General features: G+C 38.1%; 1 protein-coding gene across 15 annotated transcripts in view; it reads left to right on the top strand.

Moving 5' to 3' along the window:
• The window catches only part of TNS1 (tensin 1), a 368,591-nt gene that overhangs the window by 243,436 nt on the left and 105,176 nt on the right, over window positions 1–19,979 (top strand). For all 15 annotated transcript variants that reach the window (XM_087920518.1, XM_087920520.1, XM_087920516.1 and 12 more), the window contains 4 exons: window positions 4,726–4,767; window positions 16,690–16,739; window positions 17,914–18,085; window positions 18,677–18,727. In XM_087920518.1, the coding sequence (XP_087776644.1) occupies window positions 4,726–4,767; window positions 16,690–16,739; window positions 17,914–18,085; window positions 18,677–18,727 (315 nt within the window). The remainder of the gene's footprint in view (window positions 1–4,725; window positions 4,768–16,689; window positions 16,740–17,913; window positions 18,086–18,676; window positions 18,728–19,979) is intronic.

Below are 19,979 nucleotides of genomic sequence, written 5' to 3'. Positions count from 1 at the left end.
AATTGCATTATTCATGGAACATTTAACAACATTCTGGGCAAAGAACCAAGCAGAAGCCTCTGAAAGAAAGAAATTGTATTTATTTGCTTACTGATTTGTTTTGTTAAAATAATGATTTTGTAATTAACTGTCAAGATGGTTTTTAATAAAGTAGATTTAGGTATTAATTTTAATATTACTCATGATTTGATAGCTATGAGTGCATTATTAAAAAAGGCAATCCCACCTCATAAATATCCTAGAGCTGTGATGGCAAACCTATGTCATGTGTGCCAGAAGTGGCACACATAGCCATATCTCTGGATACACCAGCCGTTGCCCATTGCTCTTCCGGGTTGTGCCAGCCAGCTGGTCTTCGTGCATGTGGGAGCTCTGGAAACTGGAAGAGCAGCTCCCTGGAGCACATGCATGCACTGGCCAGCTGGTTTTCATGTACATGGGAGTGCTGGAAACCGGAAGAGCAGCTCTCCAGAGCATATGTGTGCGCTAGCCAGTTGGTCTTTATGCACGCATGCGCATTAGAAACCAGGAGACCAGGTGGCCGGCACGCATGCATGCACTGGGAAGCTAAGTTTCCGGTTTCCGGCACACGTGTGTACGCATGCACTCCCATTTCAGCACTTGGTGCTGAAAAAGTTAGCCACCGCTGTCCTAGAGAAACAATATCCAAGTTATATTACAATGAAATTAAAGGACAGCTGAAAGACTAAGAGAAATAGTTTAGTTAGCCAATAATAAAGTGACTTGCAAATAAAATGGTATTAAATGTTCTAATAACTGAAAAGAATCTGCCAGTCTGCTATATTTCCATCATAAAACAAAAAACATCGCAAAAAGTCCTAAATTCAATTTCTTCTTTTTGAATAATTGTATTAAAAGTATTTTTGAAAGAAGATTAAAAACTAATAAAAACTAATAAAAAAGAAAACAAAGAGAAAGCTAAAAGTGAAAGAAAGAAAAAAAGAAAGGTTAATAAAATATAAAGAAGTGGCTTTTTATATATTTTTTCTTTTTATTATTTTTCTAAATTCAGTTCCTGAGCTTTCTAACTAAAAACTGAGAGATACTTCAAACTGAAACTATGAAATTCTATTCATGGTAGTGCTGACAGCATCAGGCTAGAATGGATCAAAGGTTTGGCAAGGCATCTTTCTAAATTCCTTGTCATGCATTTCAGCTGCCCATGGAAATAGTTTTGCAGAAACTTTTCGAATTGGGTGGCATGCACCTAAAGTAAAAATGTGAACAAATAAATGCCCCCATGCTCATAACCCACATAACTGGAAATAATCTGGTGAGTAAAAAACAGCCCAGAATATGGAAGGCTACTTCAGCTTACAACAGAGAAGTTGCAGGAGATAAAGAAATTCTCATAACAGAAGGAATGCTTCTATGTTTTTTTTGTAAAGCTTTTCTATATTTGTAGAGTGGAGAGAGAGAGAACTTCAGGTTAGCTGTCTTTTCAGAATTAAGACAACATGACATCACTTGGTCAAGGAAGAGTACCCACAATTATCTTTTATAGAAGGCTATTCTTGCCTGCAGCATCTTTAAATTATCTGTTTAAGGATGTCATATGTATGAGCTTTGTAAATACTACTCATATTGAGGGAGAACTTGGGGTAATCAGGCAGTCTGAAAAAACAAGAGAACATTAGGTATAGCCCATAAACATTTGCAGGTGTATGGGTAATATTTTTAAACAAGCTTTTTGTATTTGTGTCACCTAACTTATTCCCAAGTCTCTTATCATCATTTGCAATATGATTTTGGATTTTAGAAAGAGTCCTCATGTTCTATCACCTCTTACTTTATTCAACAATACAGTATTAGCAGTAGAATCCTTCGGGTTTTAGGGTTCTGTAATCTTCCAGGACTTGAAATGGACACCTAACATTAGAACCATCATTAAAGAGACACAACAAAGAATGTTATTCCTGCATCAACTGAACAAGTTCAGGCTGCCCCAGGAGCTATTAATAAAGTTCTACAGGTGGAATTATTGAGGCTGTCATTTGTACTTCTGTAACTGCCTGGTTTGGTACAGCAACTGAACAGGACAGGTACAGATTCCAACAGATACTTAGGGCTGCAGAAAAAACAATTGCAACCAGCCTGCTCTCCATAGACCTGTATATTTCCAGGATAAGAGGAGGCTGAGAAAATATCTACAGACCCCTCACATCGTTTTGCAACTTTTCCCTCAGGATGCTTCTATAGGGCATTGCATACCAAAGCAACTAGACACAAGGACAGGTTCCCCCCCTCGTGCCATCACTCTGCTGAACACCTAATCCTCACAATATTGTCCTATGTCTAAATATATTTACCTATGTTGTCTGACCGTACTATTATTATTATTATCCTTCTCATCTTCTCTACTACTCCTTGTTATTGATATCATTATGATTATGACTACTCTGTTGCTTTGCATGTACATTGAAACCTTTTGCCCTGGAAACAATGTCCTTGTGTGTCCAATCATAATTGGTCAAATTATTCTATTCTATTCTATTCTATTCTATTCTATTCTATTCTATTCTATTCTATTCTATTCTACTCTACTCTACTCTACTCTACTCTACTCTACTCTACTCTACTCTACTCTACTCTACTCTACTCTACTCCACTCCACTCCACTCCACTCCACTCCACTCCATTCCATTAAAATATGTATTTTCTTATTTGTAAGTGGATGTCACACAAAATAGCTGGTTTTCTAACTCAGAGAACCCCCTTACATAGTTCACAGATCACAGTTGTGTCAGACTGGGTGCGCCTTGTTACAAACTTTGACTGGCATGGGTGAAGATAAGGAATTAAGTTGTTTTGAAGTAAATTTTTCAATAGTTACAAAACCTGATATTCCCCCCAGCTTTGTACTGTCTGTTCTGACCTAGCAGTAGTTTTTAAAGTTCTCAACATTAACCCTGAGTTGTTTTTAACTGGAAAAACTTGGGACTGAACCTGCAAGCAAACCAAATACTGTGTGTAATGCTTTACCCATAAAAGGAGAAGCATGCTCTTGCTCCTGGAAATAGGGCTTATGATACTGTACTGCCACAGCATTTCAAGACAAACAGTGCTGCAGAAATGGCAAAACCTGTGCTTGCTGTGCTGTTATCCCACTTTACCATGCATTCAATCTGCAAACATAATAGTCTGAGCTCAGCCATCTGGCTGTTTAAAAATACCAATGTGGGTAAAGTTGTAGTGTTTTATAATCAATGATCAGGGGCTTTTGGAAACAAACTCTTCCAGTTTTCCAAGACATCAGTTATGTGCTTTTTTTCTAAGAAAAAAAAACCCCACCAGAATTATGAGTATTTTAACCAACTCTGCTAAGTCTCTGTCTTGGGGTTTGAAACATTTTTTTGCTACCAAAGCCAACTGCAGGAAACCACGGGAGCCTTCGAACAAATTTGATGGCTTGCACTACTTCCTCAAAGGAAGGACTGAAGAAGCTAAGAGCCTAATGAGCTGAATTGTTTTATAGCTTTAAAAAATAAACATGTCAATGAGAGATCCACATTGATCCCACCTCATAAAGATATTAGCAAAGCAAAGAGAAGATTTGAAGATGAGGATTCTGATGAGGGTCATGTACTAGAGAAAATAATTCATCCTCCTGTTCATGCCAATAAAAGCTGTCCTTTTTTAGATAGATGCCACATGAGACGTTTAATGCAGAGGCTTCCACAGAATGCAGGCAAATAGAAAAGGCAGAGATACATTGTGATAAAGTACCAGAGATAAGGAGTTGCTGGCAAAATTGGAGCAGAAAGAGAAGTGGTACTGTAGAGAGAAAATGAGTATGGTCGAGAATTTGGAGGTGTGGAAAAATTCCAAATTTTAGCCAAATTGAGGCTAAAACATATAAAGAATGGTTGCTGGAACTGAGTATATTTCGTTTGATGAAAAGAAGGACTGGGAGTGACATGATAGCAGTGTTCCAATATCTCACTCTTTGCTGCCATAAAGAAGAGGAAATCAAGCTATTCTCCAAAGCACCTGAGGGCAGGACAAGAACCAATGGGTGGAAACTAACCAAGGAGAGAAGCAACTCAGAACTAAGGAGAAATTTCCTGACAGTTGGAACAATTAATCAGTGGAACAACTTTTCTCCAAGTTGTAAATGCTCCAACACTGGAGGTTTTTAAACAATAAGTTGGATAACCATTTGTGTGAAATAGCATAGGGTTTATTGCCTAGGCAGGGGGTTGGACTAGAAGACCTCCAAGGTCCCTTCCAACTCTTTTATTCTCTTTTATTCTATTGTATTCCCAAGCATGAAGGAAGCAAAGCAGAAGGACTATGGGAGGGAGTTGTTGGGGGAAACTTGGTGAAGTTGAACTTAAAGAGAAATGGCAGAAAATGGACTAGCCAGAAAATACAGAGTTAAAATTGTAGCAAAACCCTTTTACACAGTTATACAGTAAGGCCCCTTTTGACCTCATACATGTTTAAAAGTGGTTTGGATGATTTGTATTGCACTCAACATTAACTTCCTCTCTATCCTTTAAAATTGAACTTTTGTCATTAACTGGAGAGCTTGGCCAGATTCCAGGGATTCCTGACCTTTTGAATCTCCTTCCACAGCTACAGGAGGGAAGAGGGATGTAGGAAAGTTGTATGGGAACTTGAAAGTTTGTTTTATAAACATGCATGGAAGTTTTACATTCGAACTTGGCTTTCATGCTTGCTTTGTTTTTCTTCTCTGTGCAGCCATCCACTGAAGAGAGCCCTGCAAAGCATGTAGATACTCCGGTAAGTTTCTCTCTTGTAGAGTTTGTCATGATCAATGCTTCATTTCTTCTGTTCCATAGCAAAGAGCTCCCCATCTAATTTTCTGCAACCACATTAGTCTTTCTGGCTATGAGAGCTGCCTAAATCCCTGGTTCACATAGCTATTTCAGCCTTTCCTTTGTGTTATCATGTTTCTAACCTATTTAGCAACAAAACTACATCTTATTTTCCAGCTGAACTGAGCGGTGGTGCTGGAGACTGTCCCTAAGGCCTGTCAACAATAGTACAGCTCTTTGGTCTAGCATCAGGAATGAAATATTAGCGCTAAACAATTTGCAAATGATATGACTTGGGAAATGGCAAGTGATATGACTTAGGAAATGGTTTTTCAAACATTGCATTAAAGTCAACTTAATTGAATCCATCTTAATTTATATACATTTTCACTGTACTCTGACTTGCTTTTCCACTCTTAGGAAATGGAAGATGGAAATAGATTAAAAAAAGCAAAACATAAAATATTAAAATCTGATTAAAACAGCCACTAAAATCATGATTAATTTGTTGTATTAATTCATTTAATTAACCCAAATGAAATAATCTGTCATTTTGTCTATAAGCCCAAGCTGAAGGGAAAGGTTCTGCCTTCTTTACTAAATTGGGGAATAAGTGTAACTCTCAAAGGAACTGTTCCTAGTCTGGGAAGAATGCAAGGGGAACCCAGCTTATATAATTTAAACCCAGTTCCAACCTCTCCTAACTGTACTCAAGATTCAGTATATATAAGTTTACTTAAAAACATTACAAGCTGAGTTTATTAAAACAGTTATGTTCGGAAGAGCCATTTTGAACTGTGTTTCTCATTTTTCCCCAAAATGATTTGGAAAATAGTGTCCTGGATCTTGCATAAACCAGAGCCCTTCACTTCTCTGTTCTTCATTAAAGCAGGCTATTTTTTTCAGGCTTTCAGACACATTTTTTTTTAGGTTGACAGAGAAACTTGAAAAATTATGGGCTGCTTTTATGAAAAGTAGAGAGGTGCTGGGCTCAGGCTTATGCAAGATTCAAGGCATTTTTCCCAAATTATTTTGAAGCATGAACAGTCCTAATTTATTTAGTGAATGTATCCTAAATCCAATGCAGTGGTCTTCATTGAAACAGACTAGAATTGTAACATAAAGTTCTAAATAGAAAATGCCACCACATTGTTTTTCCAATGAAAAACAATAATTCTCACATATTCTGAATGTAATATTCACTGATTTGGGAAGACATTTAAGGAACTCAGTATGGAGAGCCACACAAACACAAAGAAATCAACATGGACCCCTAGGTCTTACATGAAGCCTAGGTTCACTCTATTACTGCAAGAAAATAAAGCTGTTAATAACTGAATAACAGAGTTGGAAGGGGTCTTGGAAGTCTTCTAGTCCAACTCCCTGCTCAACCATTCTTGGGTTGTCCAATCTCTGCCTAAAAATCTCCAGTGATGGAGGACTCAAAACTTCTAAAGGTAAGCTGTTCTACTGATTAATTGTTCCCACTGTCAGGAAATTGCTCCTTAGTTGTAGATTGGATCTTTCCTTCATAAGTTTTTGTCTGTTACTTCTTCTCTTGCCTTCAAGTGCTTTGGAGATTCTGTTAACACCTTTTCCTCGTGACAGCCCCTAAATATTGGAAGATTGCTATCACGTCATCCCTAGTCCTTCTCTTTGTTAGACTAGACGTACCCAGTATTTGCAACCTTTCTTCATATGTTTTGTCCTTCAGTCCCCTAATCATCTTTGTTGATCTTCTCTGTACTTTTTCTAGACTCTTAGCATCTTTTTGTACCATGGTGACCAAAACTGAATGGAATATTCCTAGTATGGTCTTAGCAGTGGGATATTAAGCAGTATTATCACTTCTCATGATCTTGATACAGCCCGCTGTTGATGTAGCTTAGGAATGCATTGGCTTTTTGGGTAGCTGCAGCACACTGCTGGCTCATATTTAAGTGGTTGTCCACTGGGACTCCTATGATCCCTCTCACAGCTACTGCTATTGTGATAGAAGTGAATTGTTGTTGATATATTTTTTTTTGGCTTGATAATATTATTCAATTCAGAATTCTGAAAGTGCTTTTTCACTATTGATACCATCAAGTCATTCTTAATTTTTTTTTTAGCAACCACGTTTTATCATCCTACATCCTAGAAATGTCAACCCTGAAAAAGTCATTGTCAAAATACATTGAAAAATAGTTCCCTAAGCACTTAGCCATTAGCTAAAAGCTCCTCTGGGTGGTCTAGTTGGATATAGTTTGGTAGGGAATGGAAATTCACCAAGGTATCTTTTATAACTAGATAAGTGCAAGAAACATTATTTTTCCTAGTTACAGAATTAGCCAGTACAATCTGTGATTTCCTGCTGTAAAGAAGGAAGTATGGAAAGAGAAGAGGCTCAGTCTTTTGAAATATAACATCTGGACCTGTTCTGAGAGGATGGAAATTTCTTGAGAGTCAAGGAGTGTCTGGAAACAAAACTGTTTTTATTTGAGAAGAAATGAAAAACATCTTGCCTTAAGCCCAATGTCCTTCTTCAAGGACTAGAGTATGAAAAGGCATTCTCTGGGAGAAGAGCCATCCTTGTGCCTGAGAAAAATTATTCATTTATGTAGACAATTTATACAGCTGCTTATTTTAAATACATAATTCTAGGTGGTGAATATTCCATATGAAGCAATATTAAAAACAAAACAAAAAAAAAAAAAAACCCTCCACCCCATAAAGAGTTTAAAATACTCCGATATAAGAAAAGACAACCGGGGGCACTATATAGTAATTTGATAAAAATAAAGACATGTATACAGGTAGCTCCTTGCTTATCAACCATTCATTCAGCAACTGTTTGAAGTTACGACAATGCTGAAAAAGGAGACTTGCAATCTTGATGTTCCAGTTCAGTGGTGGGATTCTACCAGGTTTGCTACTGGTTTGGTGATTGCGCACTTTGCGTGTGCAGCTTTTCAAACTCCAGCTGAGGCTCTGCCACACCGATCAGTTGAGAGGATAAAGGACAGAAAAGTATCAGGGGGGTGGGGTGGGTGGGAGGGGCGATCTTGCACTTTTCTCTTCTTTCTCCACTCAGCTGATCATCAGAGCTTTTTTTTACTACCAGTTTGGCTGAACCGGTAGCATTTCACCACTGTTCTGGTTGCCCAAGAACTCCTGCAGTCTTGTGATTGTGATCTGGGGACTTGGCAACTGCCTTGCACTCAGGATCCCCATTTGCAACCTCCCCTCACAAGCAAAGTCAATTGGGACACCAGCTGGGAAGGTGGCAAGTCCCTTTGGTCAGTCTCTCGCACCTTCCCCTGACCAGTCTTGCTGTGCTGTGCCTTACCTGCCTGCTGTACTGCTTGCAAGCTGCCTGGGACTTGCTTAATGAACCACAATCCTTACTTAACAGCAGTGATGGGGATTGATGCTGCTAAGTGATGTGATCATGTGACATCTCAACTTTATGACCCCATTGCTTAGCAGTGGAAATTCTGGTCCCAATTACTATAGTTAACTGAGGACTATCCTGCACTGTGTTCTTTACACATTCTGACTGTAATGCTTGTTGGGGGGTGGGAAGCTGGATTTTAGTAGCTTTCCAGATATCCAGGAGGGTTCTGACTTAGACCTTCACCTAAAGGCTTCCCAGATTGGTAGATTAGGTTAGAAGAACTCTCGCATTACTGCTGTCTGTTCTTGTGGGATGTTATGTTTTTGCCACTCTGGATAAGCATATCTAATCATTTGCAGTTGTCTTGGTATCACAGGACCTTTGATTGCATCAGTTGGGGAAGGAGATGAGTTGGCTGCTATAGCTCATGAGATTCCTTTTTTCTTTTCTTGCCAATCTATCCAAATGTTTAACAATTGAAGAAGCTAAAACGAAATAATGTGGATGTGAACTGAGTAGGGCTTCTGTGTGCTCTGGAAAATAAAAATTCTCTGGCACTGATTCATATATATATACATATACATATACATACATAAATACATACATATTTGTTTTCGTAGATTTTCACGGGTACAGGTATGTAGGTCTAGGTGTGTTCGGGTCTTTTCCCGTGTAAGATTAAGAGCATCTTGGTGATGTTTCGGCGAGGTCCCACTTGCCATCCTCAGGCTGGTGCTTTTGGCTTCGTGCCAGTGCAAGCAGTGATGAACACAATACAGAAGCCTGATGATGGCAGATGAGAGTCTGCTGAAACGTTGCTACAACTTTAAAGGCACAACTATAATGACGTGGGAAAATACCCGAACAAAGCTGAATACCATACTTATAAATACCCGCGAAAACTATATATCATATATATATTTATATGATATGTAACCTGTAAACATCAACAGAAGCTCCTCCGTAAGTTTGTTGCCATCAGCATCTCTGGTCTATGAGAAACATCTTTGAAGAGCACTGTTCTAATTTGACATGTGATAGTTCATGCTGTTCATTTGACTGGTTAACAACAGAGTCTCATCTGTTTCTGTTTTTATTCAGTGTGGTTGATATACAAGTTCATGTGTTCTAGGGCAGGGTGTTAGGGTTGCCTTGTAAGGAAAGCACCAGAGGTGCACTATTTTCTCAGAAAAAAGCTTTGCACTACCTATATTTACCTGCAATTGTAGTGGCTTCAGTCTGGGAAGCCATTCTAATTGCATCTGCCCAAGTATCTGATAAAAGAAGACTGCCCTTCCCTCTTCTTTGGTGCACCCCTTAGGAAAGCTTGATAAAGTGTTGAGTAGGGATGGCAAAACTATGAAGAATTGAGCCCAGTCATCTGTCAGCAGAAAAAATACCATTGATCCAATGAAAGCAGCATATTTTATTTCCATTTCTTTGAAGTGAAAGTACAACATAGCTACTAAAGCAAGCCAGTTTAGTCTGATACTTGGGCAGATAATCCTACAGCTTTCCTTACTTGCCTCAATATATTTCTGGTCTTTCATTGATTGTATCATGCTTTTGGCCCTGAGATGAGATATCATGCTTAGTAGTAAAATTAATCAAAACAATGTAACAAAGAGGCAAAATAAAAAAGTGAATCTCATCAGCCTTCAAATGGATTAATATTTAAGATCTCACCCTTAATTATGATCCTATTTCTGTCATAAATCAGACCTCAGAAGTTACTAACCTGCATAAATATTTTGCTCATCTACTTTTTCTCAGAAAAGGGTTCTTGGCCCATTAGAAAGAATTGAAGTTGCTCTGTTTATATTCTCCATCTAATTTCCTGCATTGACAAGGAAGCGTGAATCTTCTCACTACAACCACAGAACCTTGGTGTGTGTTGAAGGAAGTGCAGTTGCTGTTTATCTTCTCCAAAATTCCTGTATGGAATTCTATATCACCTAGAGCAGGAGTATCAAAATCGTGTTGTCATGGTGGCATCATCGCGACTTCCCCCCCTTTTCTAAACCAGGCGTGGCTGTGGCCAGCATGTGATTCATCCGGCCATGGGCCGGGAGTTTGACAGCCCTGACCAAGAGATCCTAAGCAGGTGCAATACTAATAGACTGCCTTTAAAAAAACATGAATACCAGAATTCCAAAAATAATAATTGTATAAAACAATTATTAGTGGATGCTGTTGTGGAAGGATCTCTACCCCGGTGCCTATTTATACTTCATATTTTTCCAATGTTTATATTTTGACTGTTGATTTTCTAAGGTGGTTCACTATTCAAAAAGATGTTCTATTAAAGACACTTCTATGTGAAATCAATCATTGCCAGAGATTGCTCAGTAGCTATCTGTGTAATAAGTAACCATGGATGAATTACAAGGGCAGCGAAGAAGTCCTGGAGAGAAATCTGTTGCTTTGGTCCTGAATGAAATTAAATACTGGGTTGTATGTGTTGAAATCACTAGAGGACCATAATATGTGTTCTTCTCTGATCTCTTCCCCAGTTAGCCAAAAGCAACTCCAATAGTGGTAACAAGGGGGAATGATGGCAACAATTTGATTGTAAAATTGGATTTACTCATACTACTAATTATTATGTTCAGTCTTTTAAATGCGAATACAGGTAGTTCTTGACTTAAAACAGTTTATTTAGTGACTGTTCAAAGTTCAACATCACTGTAAAAAGTGACTTTTGACTATTTTTCACATCCCCATGGTCACATGACCAAAATTCAGACAGTTTGCAACTGACTCACATTTATGACGGATGCAATGTCTTGGGATCATGTGATCACCTTTTGCGAACTTCTGACCAGCGAAGTCACTGGGGAAGCCAGATTCCCTTAATAACAGTGTAACTAACCTAACAGCTGCCATGATCCACTTAACAACTGTGGCAAGGAAGGTCATAAAATGGGGCAAAGCTCACTTAACAAATGTCTTGCTCAGCAATATAAATTTTGGGCCCAATTGTGATTGTAAGTCAAGGACTACCTGTATATAATTGAAAAATAATTACATTTGCTGGCTAAATTTTTACAACTTACTCCTTTGTACTGCTTCTATCCTGTGAAACTTAGGGAAGACACATCCACCAACCTCTAGAGCACGGATGTCAAACTCACCATGCCACATTGCCATCATGTAACATTTTGTGATGTTTTTTCCATTCACGGAGCTGGGGTGAGTGTGGCCTGCACATGTTGCATCCAGCCCATGGGCCACCAGTTTGACACCCCTACTCTACAGCAGTGCCTTTACCCCCTCTGGCCAAATACTCATCCATAAACAAGCTGAGCCCCTTTTTCTTGTTTGAAGAACGTAGGAGGTCCTATCTGCAAAGAGCATCTTACTTTTGCATCCATGCTGCTTGTCTTCATTTTGCAAGTGTAGATATAAGTCTTCCTATTGCAAGCTAATAGGGAATCTTTTGGAAGAATAAAGAACAATGGTATATGAATATAGGGGCGCGATGGCTCAATGGTTAAAGATGCTGAGTGCTTGCTAGCTGGACAGCCCAGGTTGGAGACCTGAGCACTGTGTGATGGGGTGAACTCCTGTTACTTACCCCAGCTCCTGCCAACCTAGCAGTTTGAAAGCATGCAAATGGGAGCAGTTAGAAAGGTATCACTTTGGTGGGGAGGTAACTGTTCCATGCGACTCGGTGTATAGTTATGCTGGTCACATGATCTGAGAAATGTCTTTGGGCAACATTGGCTCCCTTGGCTAAGAAACGGAGATGAGCACCACCCCTTAGAGTTGGAAACAACTGGACAGGAGAAAAAGGTACCTTTATGTTTACCTAGTAGTCTTAGTCTAAGGTTCTTAGATGAGAAGCAAAACGTCTTCAAAGAAAAAATAAAACAGAAAGTCCAGCTGCCTCTTGAAAAAGCACCTTTGGGATAACCATGACTTGGATGACTGAGAATCTCCATAGACTTTACCTATTGTATGAACAATAAATATGCATTAATTATTTTTTTAAAAGTTTTGGGCAGTGTTTGTTTTTTTAAAAAAGAAAATTCTTTCAAAAATATTTCAGTTTTCCAGGTTTGAGGGAACAGGAACGGAAAAAAAAGACCTGGAGGATTCTTCACTCATCTCTGTTTTATATAACACAAGGTTATTCTGTTCCCTATTACCCTATTATTTCTGTTCTTGAAATTGTAGCTACTCAATCATTTATCTCTTGCACCAAGGCCACAATTAATGTGGTTTGGAGGCTGCATTTGGCCCACCCCTATTTTATACAAATAGCATTGACATCTCATTGGCTTACTTTGTGGCTTTTGTTGGAGCCGATTAGCACACACTTTCTTTTCAGTTGTAGGCAGAAACGAGGGAAGTGATGTTGCGAGCAATCCCAGCCTTTCGAAAGATTAGTCAGTCCCTCTCATTTTTCTGCCCAGACCTAAATTCTGGATAGCATCTCTTCTGACCTCTTAATTTGCCTAGAAGCTGTTGTTCCTATCAGCTGATATCTGCCTGACTATATCTCATGGTGTGTGTATGTGTGCACGCACATATGTTGGAGGGAGTTTCAGGAAGGGTAGGGCTTCATTTCCACTGGAAGTAATAACAAGGGAGCTGTTTATAGTTAGGATGCTGCCCTGCGAGACCCAGGGACCAAAGCAGCAGAGGCTACCTACCACAAACATGATGCCTGTTGTATACCAGGCTTATGCTGCTGCTTAATAAAATACTGTGCTTATATTATTACTGTGTACTTGTTCAGACTGATTTTTGGTATCAAAGAAAAAGATTGTTTTGGATGGAGTTTTCAGAAAGATGGGCACCTTGGCTTCAAACTGGCTTAGGAAAACCCTATCTCTGCCTAAGGTAAGTCTTGGTTTAAGGCCAGATTAAGGGGGAGGTATATGTGGTAAGGAGATGCCAAATTGCATTCTGAGCTACTTTCTGAGGGTAAGTGGGAAATATATTGATTATCTACCAAAAGAAATATGCATTCCTCTTTGGTCCTCGGTTGGCAGGGTAGAATTTTTGGATCAGATTTTAGGTTTATAGGATCACTGTAGGAAATGTGGGGAAGATTGCCCTGCCTATTGATCTGATTATAGATTACTACTGTATAGTCACAAAACTTTTGGCTTGGCTTGGTTACTGGATTAATCTATTAATGTATGTTGATTGTAATCTAGACAGACTCTTTTTGGAAAAAGGCTAACCAAGATTCTTGTGTTGTAATTTAGTCAGTATGTTTTTAAAATCAGATCCCCTTTCAAATCCACAGGTTGTGGAAAAGGTATTTAATGCTTAGACATTAATATAAGCCAGGTAATATTGTTTCATTGGAGAAAGAATTTTATTTTCTATTTATGCAGCACTAGGTTCCGCAGAGAAAATGTAAATGTGCATTTTGCCACGTATGTCATAATATTTCACATCCTTCTGAGTATGTCTATGCATGTTCATATAAAGAAGGAAGAACATTTGTGCATCCATCTGCACGTGTATGAAAAAAAATATTCATAACAGTGTATAAAAGAGAGTACTTAACTTTATATGAGAAAGTGAAAGAATGTGCATAGTATCACTCTGGGCCATCTGCATTGGGTTTACTTTAAATTAAAATGCTTCCAAAATTCTCATTGCATTCTAAAGTTCTGAAATATTTTCATTGTGTTTCTAATATAGATCAGATATATGAAGTATTGTTTATTCGGATCACTTTTGGGAGGTTCTATGTATTTGTAAGGGACAACAGTTTTAATATTTTAGAATTGTAGACAGCCCAGAATTACATAGGTAGAGATGGGTGGCCTTAGAATAAAATAATAAAATAAAACAATCTTCACCTTAGTTCAGTGTCCTCTTATGAACTATCAGAGGTATGGAAGTGCACAGAGGTACATTGGTAAACAACAAAAGATAGACCTGATATGATTGGAAGTATTGGATTCTCTAGGTTTGGTGAGGTCATTCTCCAAATGCAATATTTCAACAGTTTTAATAATATCCTCTAGTTTTCAGAAAAATAGAGTGGGTAATCCTGTTGCTTTATATGTGTTTGATTTTCATTCTATGTTTCAGGGCTCTGGGATATAGTCATTCTTGAAATAAATATACATAGCTTTTACAATATTGCTAAAAACACTTTATGTAGCAAATATCAATCCAGTTTGGGGTTTCCAAAGAGAAGAGCATAAAAATCTACACTATGTCCTGATTCACACAACATGCTAGACTAGGTAAAAATAATAGAAATGGGTAGTTTGCAATTCGTGTTATGGGAGGCAGTCCTTTATCTCAGCAAAGCCATCAAGTTAAACTACAGCAGGACAATCTATGAGATTGGGCATAGTCTCCCAACATGTGAGTTTCATCTCCATAATGCCGAAGATCATGTTATTGAAATTGTCTGGCAACATGTCTGAATCTGACTGATACATATTTTTGTTCTTTACTGGAAAGTAAAGATGGACATGGGAATAGAAATGGTTTGTTTTTTTTTCTGGGAGGCCTCCTGCTTCTGTCCTCATTCTTAGCCACTTGCTAAATCCAAAAAAAATCAGGCTAAATGGGATGGCCTCCTGTGATCTTTGCAAAACAGGAGGCTAAACTGTAGCACATGGCCCACTGTTGCCCACTCTTGAGTGAAGCCATCATCTAGATCGTTTCCTTGGACACAGTTGTGTAAATATCCCAATTGGGTGTGGTTAACTCAGCTTTAGAAGTTTAATGTGAAATGGACCCAGCCCATGAAATAATTTTGTCTTGTGGGTGCTTCATCACTAGAGGTTTTTAAGAAGAGGTGGAGCAACCATTTTTCCAGAATGGTATAGGGTTTCCTGCTTGACTAGGAGATTGGATTAGAAGACCTCTAAGGTCCCTTCCATGGAATGGGACAAACTCATCCATATCTCTCTAATGAAAAAGTAATATCTTGATATATGTTTGTTGTAAGAAAAACAGGATAGGTACCTAACCATGAATTGTGTTTGGGAACCCATTATGGGAATCCATTGTGGTTTATCACAACGATAGAGCTTCAGAAAAAAATGAACCCATTTGTAACTCTAAAATGTGTAGACTTTAAAAGTATGAATCACTCGATGAAGTTAACTTGTTATTTTAAATTTATTGTGTTTTCTTGGCTGCTTTATATGATTACTTATAATTCAGAAATGTATTTGAAAACAGATGATTGGTTTTAATGATAGAAATGGTTGGTTGAGACGCACACACATACACATATGTATTCCTGCTGGGGTTATAAAGTCACTGAATAAAATAAGCACATAAGGAATTTGGGGAGTTTGTGTGGGGGAGAATGGGAACAATGTATAAATAGAAACTTTCTGATCCAACAATTTAGACAATTCCTCCTGATATTTTGTTCTGGGAAAGTTTTGGACAAGGCAAAGTGGAGTACAGTTCTAGGGGTATGAAGAGATCTTGCAGTGTATTGTAATTCTTTCTCCTGGTGTTTAGTAAGATCATATTTCTCCAGGAGGGATCTAAAGGGTTCTGTGAAATTGCCTTCTCTTAGAAATCTGCAGTACTTGCTGGTTCATTCTAGAATTAAATCTAGAAGCCAGATTTCATACAATCCTGTCCCCCCCACTTTCCAATCTGTAAATGCTACCAGAGGTTGAATTCTTCAGAGGATCTTTAACTGTAAAGTGTGCTTTGTTCAGTGTAGTTTAAAATTTCAACTTAAAAAGTTCCCAAAAGTCTTTTTAAAAACTGAATTTATCTAAGGCAGAGCTGTCAAACTCCCAGCCCGTGGGCCGGATTTGTCACGCACTGGCCATGCCCAGGCCCAACTTAGCTAGGGGAAAAAAGTCCCAATACGTCATGTGATGCTGCCGTGACGACCCGAGTTTGACACCCATGAGCTAAGTGGTTTCCATGGAGTGAGTAAGTAGTCAGATTCAAGTTTAGAAATGAGCCATTCCTTGTTCACAAATTTGCTAAGATAATATGCTAGTATCAGTAGCATAGTTTCCTTTTTCATGCCTACCGTTTCCTCCACTCTTCTAGGGGCACTGGCAGAAAAGATCTGTAATGTAGTCTGAGTATCTTACAGAAAACTCCCCAAATATGTTTAAAATCTTCCATTTGAATTGCAATGCAGAAGGAAATATCAAATTGGGACATGTTGTGGATTTTATTTTCTCCACTTCTCTGATTTTTCTCCTGTACTGTCTTTAATGAGTATCTTCAGTATGTGATGAAATGCAACACTATGCAATAGTGCAACTCCAGAGAAATGAGAACATAGCACTTGAAAAATAAATTCTCCAATATCAGGGAATATGGGATGTTTTTCAAAGTAGAGATTTATAGCACTTTTTATGAGCCACCTCAAACTGACAACCGTTCCTGTCCCAACACACAGATTTTATCTTTGCTATTCATATGGGGTTTGGAAAATCAGTAGAGGCTCAGTTTCTTCAGTTTTTCTGCTAATTGTGTCAATCTGTAATGAAAAAATATGACATTTTCCTCTTTGTCTCCCTCTCGATTTTTCTACCTTAGGTGTTTTCAAGATCCCCTCAAATTATGCAGGCACAACGTAAACCTTCAAGGTAAACCTCAAGAGTTGACAAGATTTTTGTACGAAGAATCTTATCTATGGAGCTCCAACCACTATTTTATTTTCAATTAAGAATATAACCCATGTGCTATTAGTACCATTAATCTTTCAACATTGTAGTAAATTGATACGAAAAACAAAAGAGAGAGCGAGAGAGAGAGACCAGATTAGATTGTGAAGAAGCACCCTCTTCCCACAATGGTCAATCAAATGTCTCCAGGATACCCACAGCAGGACATAAATATTCTAGCACCAGCAGTTCTAATTCCAGCAATTTACTATTATGTACTATTCACTATTCTCAACTCTGGAGGAACATGATGTGTTGTAAAACCCGAAATTTTTGTCCTCCATGTTTCTCAACCTCAGCAACTTTAAGATGTGTGGACTTCACCTCCCACAATTGCTGAATGAAGAATTCTGGCTGGGGGATCTTGGGAGTCAAATCCACATATCTTAAACTTGCTGAGATTCAGGAACACAGAGTAGAAGTTATTCTAGTTCATGGAGGGTTTCTAATTCATTAACATTTGTCTTATAATAGTTTATTAGTGCTAGAAGACTCTGTTGTATTTATTGAGCACTTAGTTCTTTGCTACCCATTTGTACAAATGGCTTAATTTTGATGTATTCATGTTAGATCTGTATTCTGATTTACCATCAGGAATTCAAAGCAATATGCTCTGCACCCACTCTTGATTTCCCCTTGTCCACATCCTATGAAGCCTTAGGACTTATTGAAATAATTATCTGGTGGTGTATTTTTCCTTCTATAGAAATCTCTGGGAATCCCTTGGTTTCATATCCTGTTTAATCCCAGCCATACTTCTTTATGGAAAAATAATCTATATTTACCAGCTTTCCAATTAAAAAAGGAAGCTACAAATATCGTCTTGCAGAAAAGTGTAATTTTCAAAGGAGTATCCTGTTTCCCCAATTCAGGTTCAAAAACGTACATACAAAGAAATTTAATTAGACTTTTTCCTGAAAAAAACAAGTTGAGAACAGAATCTGAGAAGCCAACTTGTTAACACTCCAAGAACACACTTTAGAATTGACAACAGCAAGTGAAAAAGTGCTTGCTGATGAGTACATAGGCAGATCCTTCACAACTTAACATCTTATATCTCAACTGTTGATTATTCAGTTGTTTTTCTTTGGCCTAGGAACTTGAGCCTAAACCAGGCCATGGAAGACACTTGTGAACTAGACCTGGTATATGTCACAGAGCGGATAATTGCTGTCAACTTCGCAAGTTTGTCAGAAGAACAAACCTTCTGCAGCAACCTGAAGGAGGTGGCTCAGATGCTTAAATCCAAGCATGGGGACAGTTACTTGGTAAGAACTTTGGAAGGCTGTGACTCAATTTCATAACTTGCTTTGAAAAACTTTCCAAGAAGTGACTATTTACTGGAATTCTGTCTTGATGCTTCACTTCAAAAAGAGTTGTAATATTTTATGGATACTGATCTGAACTTTTTCTGGAACTTATTTTTTCTCTAATTATTCTTATTGCCTGAATTGTTATTTTGTGATATGGCATATCTTTGCCAATTCATCCATTCAACTTTATTATAAATTCTGAAGACTATTTTTTATTATGAGGTAAATCTATCAGGGCCAAGATCCTAAAAACAAAACAAAACAAAAATGTTATCTGTCATTGTTCCTTTTCAGTTTTCATTTCAGTGAGCTGCATGTAGTATAATTAGACTGTTTGGTGATGTCAGTAATGAAAAGCTTAAAAACTCATATTTGAAGTTTTTGAAAATTTGAAAGGAGAAAACTTCTATATGTGTGTAGGTAGTTCACTGACCTGAAACTATGTATTTTTGGCTTCCGGGTGTTTTTCATCATTTTGTATGAAGCCCAAGATATATCACACAAGCTGATTCTTCTAATATTGTATATTTCTTTTCTCTCTCTTAGCTTCTTAATCTGTCAGAAAGGAGGCATGACATCAGCAAGCTGCATTCCAAGGTATGGTGGACTGTGACTTAAGCAAATAACATTTCCAGTAGAGTGGTTGGTTGAGAAAACCCAATTTTAACTTTTTCACAGCTACAAATTAATTACTGAGTTCATTACATATACTATCCTATGGATTTATTCCCCTGTCATAGCCCCTGATTTCTTCCCACCCACAGCATCTTCTTCTTTCAGCCTTAGTAATTAAAGTAGTAAATAAAAATAACTTCTTTCATCCAATAATGAAATACATCCTCTAAATGGGTATTGTATTCCTTGAAATTTGAGGTCAGTAGAACCTTGAGATGCACCTTTGGACACCCGTAACCAGAAATATGTCTGCAGGACCTCATGAAAAAATTATTTAATGTGATATTACAAACATTTCTCAAGAAGTTGGCAGTCTTTATCTGAAATCCCATGAAACAGCAAGGAGTCAAAATGCCACAGATCTGCTAGAGTTTGTACATTTTAATGTGCTCTTCTGTCTCCATTAGTGATGACCCTGTGGAAATGAATTTCTCTGTATTCTGTAATTCAGGAAAAAACAACAACCAGCTTTTGGAGCCTAGGTTCCAAAATCCCAAACTGTTTCTCAGAATGGAGAAATCAATGTTTGCTAGGAAACGAATATGTCTGATTCCAGTTGCTATTTTGAATAATAAAATAAGTGGTTTCAGTTGCCAAGGAAGGCTTGGGTAGATTTATGTACATTGATTGTGCAAATGTTCCTGTATGCAACTTTTTGACAGCTAGACAGTATACAGTACCTGCAAAAGAAGGGCTGTAATTTTTTTCAGACCCTGAAATGAAGAAACAGGCCCCACTGTTTACATATGATTCATTGGACTACACTCTAAAAAGTTAATGTTAACTATGAATTTCATTTACTGTAAACTTACAGTCTTTTAAGACCACAGCCTAGGCAGCAGCTCCACTTCTCTTCAGCTACTTTTTGCCTCCAAATTGGGTAATCACAAAGAGCTTCCTCCTCTAGGGGCATCCCACTCTTTTTTGGCCCTTAATTACATGGTGTAGCCACTGTCTTTGTCATTCAAAGAAGTTGTTCCTCAAGCTACAGCCAACACTTGCCTCAGCCTCTGCTCTAAATTCTGGCAATGGTCCTAGCATTGTAATGTAGGCTTGCCACTATATTTATCAGATGATTATGGCTAGAGGTTATTCAGGCTGTATTAGCAAGCTGGAGGAACAGGAAATGAATAAAAGGAGAACTTTTCTGATTGAGAGGCAGACAGAGGAACGG

Source organism: Pseudonaja textilis, chromosome 1, assembly GCF_049901715.1.
Source record: "Pseudonaja textilis isolate UNSWEBS1 chromosome 1, rPseTex1.2, whole genome shotgun sequence".
Classification (NCBI taxonomy): Eukaryota; Metazoa; Chordata; class Lepidosauria; order Squamata; family Elapidae; genus Pseudonaja; species Pseudonaja textilis.
Note: the sequence above shows the minus strand (reverse complement) of the source record. Positions and strands in the feature narration are given on the sequence as shown.